The sequence below is a fragment of the Opisthorchis viverrini genome (genome assembly GCF_000715545.1).
Source record: "Opisthorchis viverrini unplaced genomic scaffold opera_v5_64, whole genome shotgun sequence".
Classification (NCBI taxonomy): domain Eukaryota; kingdom Metazoa; phylum Platyhelminthes; class Trematoda; order Opisthorchiida; family Opisthorchiidae; genus Opisthorchis; species Opisthorchis viverrini.
This window is the reverse complement of record NW_008751720.1, coordinates 418308-428726: the sequence shown is the minus strand read 5'-3', so window position 1 is coordinate 428726 and position 10419 is coordinate 418308. Positions and strand designations below refer to the sequence as shown.

Sequence of the window (10419 nt, the reverse complement as noted above, 5' to 3'; positions counted from 1 at the left end):
CTAGCTGTCGCTTCTGATTGATACGTCTGTCGTCCGATCTCTATCAACAAGAGTGAGTTGGGAGAGGCAAAAATACAGGGGAGAGGGTTACGCGGTGTGGAAAATGTGGTACAGCTTTATTCCTGTGATCTTAAATGTTTTTGGATTCTGTTAGAAAGTCTAGGTTTATATTCGGAGTCCCCAACCGAACTAGTTTTTGCGGGATTCTAATCGACGGTCTAATCGACGGTTGACTCAGAAGTATCATGATCATCCAAACTGTAGGAAGCAGGCAGTTAGATTCTCCCGAAAATTCAGCTTCATAAGTTATCGCTCTAACAGCAAGATGGTCTGCGCCGGTGCTGTAATAACTTATTCCTTGACAGGCAGGTCGCTAGCAAAGGTTCGGACGCTTGCTTTTTTAAGGCAAAACAGACAGGCCACTGGTGACAGAATAGAGGAGACAACGGGTACATTAGACGCAGAAGACGTGGTTGTACAACCACACCGATCAAACTGTATTAATTCAATGCAGCTGGATATCATGAGCGCAAATTCGGAATGCTAAGTGTGTTGCTACCCCAGACAGATTCATCCCAGCACGCATGTTTTTGATGGGAAAATCGGTGATGCATACATCTTGGAGCTATTGTATACCGGAAAGACAGCCTACTGATATGTGTTATATGTATGTATACATATGTATGTATACATATATATAAACAAAGATTGTACGGGATTGTCAGTCGAAAGCACGTACGTGTACAGATGGTGGACCCCCAAGCTTCAGTGGATTGTACGGGATTGTCAGTCGAAAGCACGTACGTGTACAGATGGTGGACCCCCAAGCTTCAGTGAGCCAGAACTCCGCATCATGTAATTTCATAAATGTACGGTTTCCCAGCTCCGTAATTTGGTTGAAAACATTTCGTCACTAGTGCGTTATGATGGGAAGTAGATGCGCGGTATGCGTGTGTTTGCTTTACATATCGCAGGCCGGCCTAGAAAATACGATGCAGCGGTTCGTGTCCTCTAGTAGCTGAGGAATAAGATTTTTTTCCAGTCTGTCCAGTGTGATATTTATTGCAATCCTTGTGGTTGGTTTGGTACACCAAATTGTTTTCTGCGCCCTCGTCGATCTTTTGCTTTGGCCTTTTAGTCAATTTCCTCAACGAAGCTGTCGGTTTTTTCACGTTATGATGATGTGTACCAAGCGTGTGGCGGGAGCTTACCAAACCGTAATGGTATTTTTCCCAGAAGAGGAATAGAAACGAAGTGTGAAAACTTTGGGCATGAAACACAGGTGATTGTGATGGTTATAACAATTCTTCGAGGTTGAATAAATAGGTGCTAGGAGTAACCATCTATACCGTATGCGTGCGCACTTTTACCTTTCAGTTGCCAAGGTCGACGAAGGTAACTCGCAGACGGTGCCCAAATTTTCGACTCAATTTGCGTGCGAAACACACGAAGTTCATTCTGAAATCTCATATCTCATCCTGATAATCTGACCCATGAGATGACAGACGTTAGGGGTTTTTGGAACCCTATCCGGAACCATTCACTCGGGACTTTGCTTTGCTTGGGAATGAAAGGCTCTGAAATGCAAGATAAACGTTTGAAGCCTGATAATGCTTCATATTACCTAGGTTTTGGGGTCCTTATCGAACTCCTACCGACTCGTTTTAACCGGTTATATAGTTCTCCGGCTATCACAATCAACCCACAGAAAATCAAACCGCGATTTTCAATGTGGTTTCTTCAACCTTCTCACTGCTGGGAAGTACCAATGCCTTTATAAAAGTTTTACTGCTCTTACCTTCGCCTTTCGTTGGACTTTTCTTTTGGGCTGCGCTGCACGCATTGCAATGTTTGAAGTAAAGGACTTGTGACTTTTAAGTGGCGTTTCTGACGAAGTTAAATGCGATGAGATGGGCGTTCCGGCATCGATTTCAGTTGCGTAAACCCCATTTTGACAGAGGTTTGGGTTGAGTACATCGAGCACAGAATCTTTTGCATTTCGTAAAGAACACCCACATGACGCTTACTACCAACAGGAATGCCCATATCCACCAGCTCAACTCAATGTGCTGATGCACTGGGACTACAACCGACTGCATACCACCACTGTTGGCCATCCATCAGCAGCCTCAGGTGTTTCGACACTGATCCAAATGTCCAATTGTTACTTTACCGAAAGGCAACGCTGAATCAGAGCACATTATATGGGTCCAGCTATTCACCATATGCAAAGATGATGGGAAATCAAGTGAATGAATCTGGCCAGAGAAAAGAGTGTATACCAATAAACGCTCAAATTAAATCTGAAAACGTTATCATTTTGAATAATGCTGAGTCTACAGTCAGAGTGGGAAAACAGCGGCATAGGAACGAACAAACACATCGCTTCGAACGGTAAGTTTTGCATGTTCGAAGTGTTCACGTTCAAACACGTGTTTTTTTTACAAAGGAATGACTGTGTATGACAGGTTACTTAAAAAACACTCCTAACTGAAAGGAGCTCTAAAAGAAACCATTTTACTTTGCAGTGAGTTATGATACTCTGACTAAGGATCCGTACGAATAAGAAAGTTAACAAACAGGGAGGATCATCAGACCATTGACCAAACAGAAGTAAAATGCGTTCACCTGTTTGGTTCTGAGCATGGAACACGAACCACTGATAGAGTTTAGTTTTCCCTTTCCAATCGTAGCACTCACAAGACATTCGCGTGAGGTTAGGGAATTCAGTGGGTACAAAAACTGAGACTTTACTTAACAAACAACTGGTCAATCTGTATTATATCGGTGCTGTTGGATAGTACTCAAGAGCCAACCCTTAAATTGGAACGTATATTGGGCGGCTATCATAGGTAGAACAACGAAGCAGGTAATCGCTGGGTCACGCAATGGTGTCTGCGCTGTGAAGTCAAATAACAGGTAACCTGACTATCGGCTCGTTGCTTGTTTGGTCTGTACACACGACAGTAACGAATGTCAGGTAGAGCAAACACTCAGTACGCATGCTTCACTTCAGTCGACGTGCCCATGTAACGTGAGTGTGCAAGTGTTCCCAATGACGCCATTCTGGTTAAAACTAGCGCCATTTGTGTAATCTGCTACGTAGTTGGTAAAACATTGCAACTAACCCTCAGGCGCGTAAATACACCAGTTTTAGGAGTGATGGTCGGGTAAACTGCACCATTTCACTCAAACCTCTCCGCTTGGTCTTAAACACAGCTAAAAACATAACCAGAGAATTTTCGGGTGCTACTCTTCGTAATTGAGTTGAGTGGGAGAAGGAAGTACTGGGATCCTCATGAGAATGGACCTTCATGGAGAGCATATAAAATAGCTAATGTGTGTTCTTGGGTTATAATCGACCAATGATTTTGACATGAAATTAGACCGAGTGGTAAAGTCATCATAAGTATCCAGCTGCAGTGTTGGAGGCGAATAGTTGGTCAGGCGGGTTGAGACATATTGCAGAAAAACAGAATCCAAGGTTAAAGTAGAAAAACACCCGTGAAAGTTGTTCTTGAGAAATGGATACCCAGGGAATTTCACCCGCATGTCACTCACAATGACAAATACGGCCAATGAAATAACACAAAGAGCAGGCAAATGAGCCACACTTTCATACATCAAGAAGGCCGCTGAATTAACGGCAAGGCTATTACAACAGCGCAGTACGCAATCGCTTAGAAACCCGTAGTCACTTTGTGGAGGAAAATAAAAATAGGATTAAATGATAAAGAAGTATGTTATATCAAGTATCCGATGCAAGGACTGTACCAAACTATATTTAGGATAAGGGGAAAGGAAGCTCTGAATATACGAACATAAGCTCACTACAAAAAGGCACGATCAATATTCTCTCATCTCAATGAACAAAGATCAGCAAAGGCATGAGTTTGACTGGAGCGGCGTTCGAATAATGACTCAAGCAAGAAAGAAGAAAAAATGTATTTATGGTAGCGAAGAAGCTAGCAACAAACATATCGAGACTTACCCTAGTTATCCACCATTAAGAGCAAAGGAACTCCAGAAACACGGAGCTCTGAACTGCACAAGCAACCAGACTAGGAACTCGTAAACGATGTAGGGGAGTCCGATTAAAGCGAATATATCCATTTGATTGGAGGTGTTCGGGCGATAAACGAAAGTACCAAATTAATCAGTGGATGTGGAGACACCGGTCGATACAGTGGAGAATATAGGGCGGTGCAACCATCAGTCTCTCTCGAGAAGATTGGACCACAAAGCAATGCAAATCGAGAAGTGACTAATCAAAACGGTGAAAGAAACTACGGAAAACAGAATTCATCAGGATAACTAATTGACTCAATGGAATGTAGAACACAACGCAACAAAGATCGCGAACAGACCATAAAAATTCACGAAGAACGCTGTCCCTCAACTACACAATCAGGTAAAGAGATAATAGAGAGCCTTCAAATGCTATATAAACGCACGCGGGCCAATAAGAGGTATTAACCCAACTGCGCACCGACGAAGTTTATAGAGAGCCTCAAATGCTATATAAACGCACGCGGGCCAATAAGAGGTATTAACCCAACTGCGCACCGACGAAGTTTACTCGCATGGTGAAGAAACATTTGCAAGTAAACTGCCAAGCTTGGCGAACAAATCAAGAGCCACGTAATCAACAGTCAATGGTCAATATACGAGGACTCAGAAGAAATCGATAGAACAACAAACTACTAGAAATAGGAGGTACGTTACAAACCAACATAGAAGTCGACCACGACGCAATACAGGTCAAAAACGGGCCAACCGAAAGAAACACTAATGGACGGTAATTTCAACGATAGCGTGGTCGTAGGAAGCAAGAAATACAAACCGCAACTCAACACAGATTAAGATCGGACCAACCAAAATCCAGGTTACAGCGCAAAGGCTGCTCTGTATAAACTATATAACCGCAGGCACAAAGAAAGGGACTACCCAGCCAACAGCGCAATGAAGATGTCCCCTCGAATGGTGACGAAACGTTTTCAAATCAATTGCCTAGCTCGGTGAACAGATCAACAGGCACCTGATCAATTAACATACTTTTATATGTGTGAGCAGCGTCACGTGATCACCGCTCGACCACTCCAACGGCTGTTGAGGACTTGAGATGACAAATTTACGAAAGGTCTAAGCTGAGAATCAGAAAACACCAGTGAACCGAATTTATTGACTACTGACGAAGTCAGCTAGTAACAACACCTATCAATGCACTTCCGAATGGAAGTACCGCACCCGCTGTCACTGAAAGCAAGATTTTTTCATCATTCAATGGCTGATGCTAGTTCATGTGTAGCCTGAATGTCGGGTGGTTACGACTGGTCAACTAACATACCTGATCCCTTAATTCCTGCAGAATTTCGCATCGTGTATGATCCTTCACCCAAACAGGTAACCATTATACATACTGTTCTCATTTCTGAAAGTTACTAATCAAATCGTATGTGGATACCGACGAACTGTTTGATGTTCTCGAGATTGCCACCGGAAATTCTCTTCTCTTCTGCTCGAAGTTTCCAGAAGGCGGATTTTCATTTTCACACAATGCATGAACTATTGGCAGCCAAATATTAGATGTGTTCGAGGTATTTGGTTGAAGGTCAGTAAAAAACGAGCAAAAAGTATAACCATTTGTACCTCTCCTGTTGGACTTCTCATGTAATCTTACAGTATAATAACAAATAAACTGTAGTACCCCTATGTAAGTACACTGTACAACAATATTGATGGCCCTGGTTGAGTAATATAGCGCACATCTACGTGTTCTCCTCTTTATGAAAAACCACCCACATAGGTAGTTTGAATAATCTGAACATAAGCATCAAACATCCTGTTGGCCTTCTCGTCATCCCAACTCTGTAGTCTGTCAGTCAATCAAAATAAATACCCGCCGAAGTGGCACGTTCAAAGAAGTATCCCAGATACTCCCAGACTCTTGAATGATTGAAAAACTCTGCAAGCAACGGATGCTGCGACCATATTGACTATGACGCGTGATACTGCATGTACGACAACCTCGTTAGGAATAGCGAAACGGAAATAACGCAAGTAAGGGATAGTTTTGCCACTGCAAGACGGAGGCGTAAGCAAAAGGATCATAATCCATGCCCGATCCAGGTGATGTATCCAGTCCAATAAATTCACGAGAAATGCAAGTTCACCTGTAGATCTTTTAGTGCGAACAACATAATGTCTTACTACAGTTTAACAAATAAGTATTTTCGTCCGTTTACACACCATAGTAACCTGAACAAGAGACGTGTTGAAGTGAACTTTCCGGGAGCTAAATTTCAAGTGGAGTTCCGGTTGTACTAATAATAACAATCGTCCAACTGTAGCATCCTTTCGGTGCCTAGCTGCCATGCCATACGAAGGAGGCACGAGGGCTGGGATACTGCCAGGTTGCCCAAGCCTAGACAGGGGAAGTCGAGTGGCAGAGGTCTGGTCCGAACCACGGACCTTCTAGTCAGTAAATTCGCGCTCTAACCACTTGGTCCATCTAGCTCCGGGTTGTACATTATCACCGTTTCCTTCCGCTTGCACATCGGCTTGCACTGGGTCAATGTCGATGTGTATATTGGTCGATTCTTGTATAGAGTACCACCCCTCGGCAAACTATCGCTGCCGTTTTGTTCTTGCGTGAACAAGTATATCAACATTGTCCCAATCGAACTTGTGTTCTTCTCTGTCTCCGTGAATTGAGATAAGTGACATTGGGTCATGTCTTCTGNTGCCCAAACCTAGACAGGGAAAGTCGAGAGGCAGAGGTCGGGTTCGAACCAACAGACCTTCGATCAGTAAATTCGCGCTCTAGCCACTTGGTCCATCTAGCTCCGGGTTGTACATTATCACCGTTTCCTTCCGCTTGCACATCGGCTTGCACTGGGTCAATGTCGATGTGTATATTGGTCGATTCTTGTATAGAGTACCACCCCTCGGCAAACTATCGCTGCCGTTTTGTTCTTGCGTGAACAAGTATATCAACATTGTCCCAATCGAACTTGTGTTCTTCTCTGTCTTCGTGAATTGAGATAAGTGACATTGGGTCATGTCTTCTGCTGGCAAGCTTGCGCTCATGTATTCTGGTAGCAAGTTTTCTTCTCGTTTAGGCAGTGTTTGTCGCAGTCGTTACTCTCTGGCCAATAATCTCACTAAGGTTGGTCCACTGAACCTATCACGTCGCAGGCTCGGCAACGACTTCAATCAAGCTATAATTCATTCACTCGTTCGTTCACCCCAAATTCATTTTTTTCCTATTCATTTCTCAAATTGGTATGTCCGTGAGTGTGTTGTGGATAGATCCAATTGTGGTTCAGTGTACTTTGTGAGTACATAGGCAGTTGCCTCACGATACTATCCGGTTAATTTTAAGCGCACGAGTTTCGCTTTGTGATACAAATTATGTTCATGTCAATTAGCCCAAAGAACTGGATGCGGACTCTTATGATCGTTGGTTCCAATAAATTGAGTGCTGCTATTCTATGTTAGGTAGAAAAAGATGCATGCCCGAACTCTTGTTCATTTGGGCAGCATTGCATGCGGTTACTCACAATCACTTTTATTGCAGGATGGCACAATTAGGCGGACTGAAAGGGCTACCTTCCGTAACAGATGTGATCCTCGAAGGAAACCCGATTATGATGGAGATGATATATCGTCACCCGAGACCAGATAAGCTTGCACTCATGTGCACTCAACCTGTGGAGCGAACACTAAACGTGAGTTGCAGCGAAGTTAATTTGATTGACTTTTATCCTACAGCGATTTTAGGATGTGGGGTAAAACTCCATAAAAAATGGTCCATTCCTGTCAATACTTTGTAGTTTATCCAGCCTAAGGCACTTATAGGAATTAGTCTCCGTTATTATCCCCAGTTTGTTTCTGAAAATTCCGAGTAGTTAGAAGATTGATAAGATCTGTATTCACATATCTTTCATTTGAACTGTTCTGTATCTATACTAGCATGTTTACACTTGCTAGTCAACATCAAGGCCGAGAGCACTTGAGTCGAGTTTTGCTCTTATTAGAACTGAAACTCTGGACCTCCGACACGCTATGCGATCTTCACACGACTATTGCATCAACAAACACCCGGCAAGGTCGAATTAATACGGCTGAGTAACGAGCACGTTCGCCCTTTGATATGGACTAGTTGATTTACCCGAAATGTCTAAAGACGCCCCAGTTATTATCCTAGCTTTACTGATCTAACGGCTTGTTTGTCAATACTTCCGGATCTGTTGATTTTTCGTTGATTTTTCGGAAATTTTCGTTACTTGTGGGTGATTGCTGGATAAGTAGGATCTGTATTAACAGGAGGCGGAGCGCGATAGCTGACGTAAGGAGACTAACCCATTGACTTCACCCACATTTATCCGCGCTCAAAGGTACAACGTTCGTCTGGATGAACTAAAAATTTTCACACAAAGCAGACCGAAGATTAGTAATTTTATAAAATGTAATATTGGTTCAAGTGGGGTTCAAAGATTAGCAGGTGAAAGAAAACAGTTTTTTCACTTACATCCAGGATTCACTCCAGTGTCTTCCAGCATGTGCGGTAAGTACTATGTTGCGTTTTTCCATAAATAGCCACATGAACAGAATTCGATGATATTGTACCTAATTGTAATCTCGGCTCCAAAGAAACATTAATGACGGTACGGCTGAGTCAGTCGATCAGGAATGCACGATATATCCGATCCTCTTAGAAGTGTGGCCTAGACAGACTGATCTAACTTCAACAAACGGATGCCGAATAAAAGCTGAGCGTGCACGGACGAACATAAATCAAATAATCTACCTAATTTCTCTAACCGAAAGATCGATATCGGTCAGTGATGGTCGTGTCGTGTGCAGATGAGGCAGTTAACTGCCAGTTCTTCCTATGGCACCAGCAGAACGGAAAGGGCCCTAGTAACTGTAAGAGCTTACAAAGAACACGATTTAAACAAACCTTGTCCGTTGCAGTTGATTGGATATTGGGCTAACGGTAAGGTTATCAATGTTAAGTTTGTATAAGGCCCACCAAGCCCTTGCTGCTTGGACAAGCAAGTGTGCTTTATTCTTCTGTGTACTGAGTGTAGATACAACACGGGTGTAGCCGGTGGATGTTCCCACGTTCAGTATCACGGTGTACTGTCCGTCACTGCAAGACACGTGAGGATACTGACTACCAAGTCCCAGCTAACCGCAAATGTGTGCTACTTCAGATGCACCAGTCGACCTCGGCTTACTGGAGATCGGTTCTGTGATGACATCCGTGATGTGAAAGAAACCTGGCACCTCAGTCGAAACCAAATGACAGAGGTACAACATTTCGAGGTATATGTTAAGGATCTTGCGAGATAGTAAGCTGTGCCGGTTTTCGGAACTACAGTCCCACGAGCTACATTGTGATGATCTTGAGAAGCGGTCAAGAGGTCAAAACCAAAGCAATAAATCTATAATGGTCTGCGTCAAGTTCACTGAAAGTCTGTATAGGGTCGTTCGCCATATGCGAAAATTTGGGGCGCGGCGAGGGATAGGATGTGAGGTCATGCATAATCACCAGCGGATAACCGATCAAACATCTGGGCTGAAGATGACCCACTAAGTCACGTGAGACTTTCGTTGGAAATTAAGTAAATTTGCTTTGAATCAGCGTTGTTAGGATCAACACTCATTTACAAATTAAGTTAGTGTAAACAGGATAGTGAAATGAATCTTAGCCGCAACTCTTGTTTATGAAATTATTCAACTGAATATGCTGCAGGAGGACAGTGAAGCATCGGTGTTAAACACTGATGTCATGCTGTCGATGATGATGATGATGATGACGATGACTGCACGAGGGCGACACGTATCCATTTAGATGAATATTCGTGAAACGAGAAGACCTGTGTAAGGTAATCGAAGTGTCATGTTCGTTGACCGTGTTTTTTCCAGAACACAGTGATTCAACAGACCTCGGCGTTAACCTAGCCAATGAGTTCAGCTGGACGTCTCACGTTCAAATTAAATTCCAGAAGCTTCCTTTTTGCTGTCAGATTGAGAACATGATGCATGTCTTTAAATGTTATCCGCCCATTTATTTCGTGTTTTCGGTTTCCTTATCATTCTTTGGCCTTTTGGTGGAAGGTTGCTGTCTCATAGTTAAGTATTATTAGGCATGACGAGTGACCGAAAATAAGTGAGGTAGTCTCTACTAGTACAACAGACCGAAATCGGACGAGGAATTTTTCCTTCTCTTTTTTATGTAAACTTAGAGAAGAACATTTAAAACTCATGGAGTAAGAAGCTCATATTGTAGACATTTCAGACTTTAGCCTACAGCTGATCTGTCCTGATTTTGTGAACGCGACATGCATCGTGAATAACATTGTTCTCCATTTATCTGTGGCCCCGCTTTCAATTAGTGTCAGGTCAGTT

General features: G+C 43.1%; 1 protein-coding gene across 1 annotated transcript in view; it reads left to right on the top strand.

Annotated features, from left to right (window-relative positions):
- Positions 1-2033: 2033 nt before the first annotated feature.
- Positions 2034-10419, top strand: part of T265_13407 (hypothetical protein) — a gene marked incomplete at both ends in the record, with an annotated part of 24886 nt that continues 16500 nt past the window's right edge. The window contains 2 exons of the mRNA XM_009168761.1: positions 2034-2394; positions 7580-7730. Coding sequence (XP_009167025.1) covers positions 2039-2394; positions 7580-7730 — 507 coding nt within the window. The remainder of the gene's footprint in view (positions 2395-7579; positions 7731-10419) is intronic.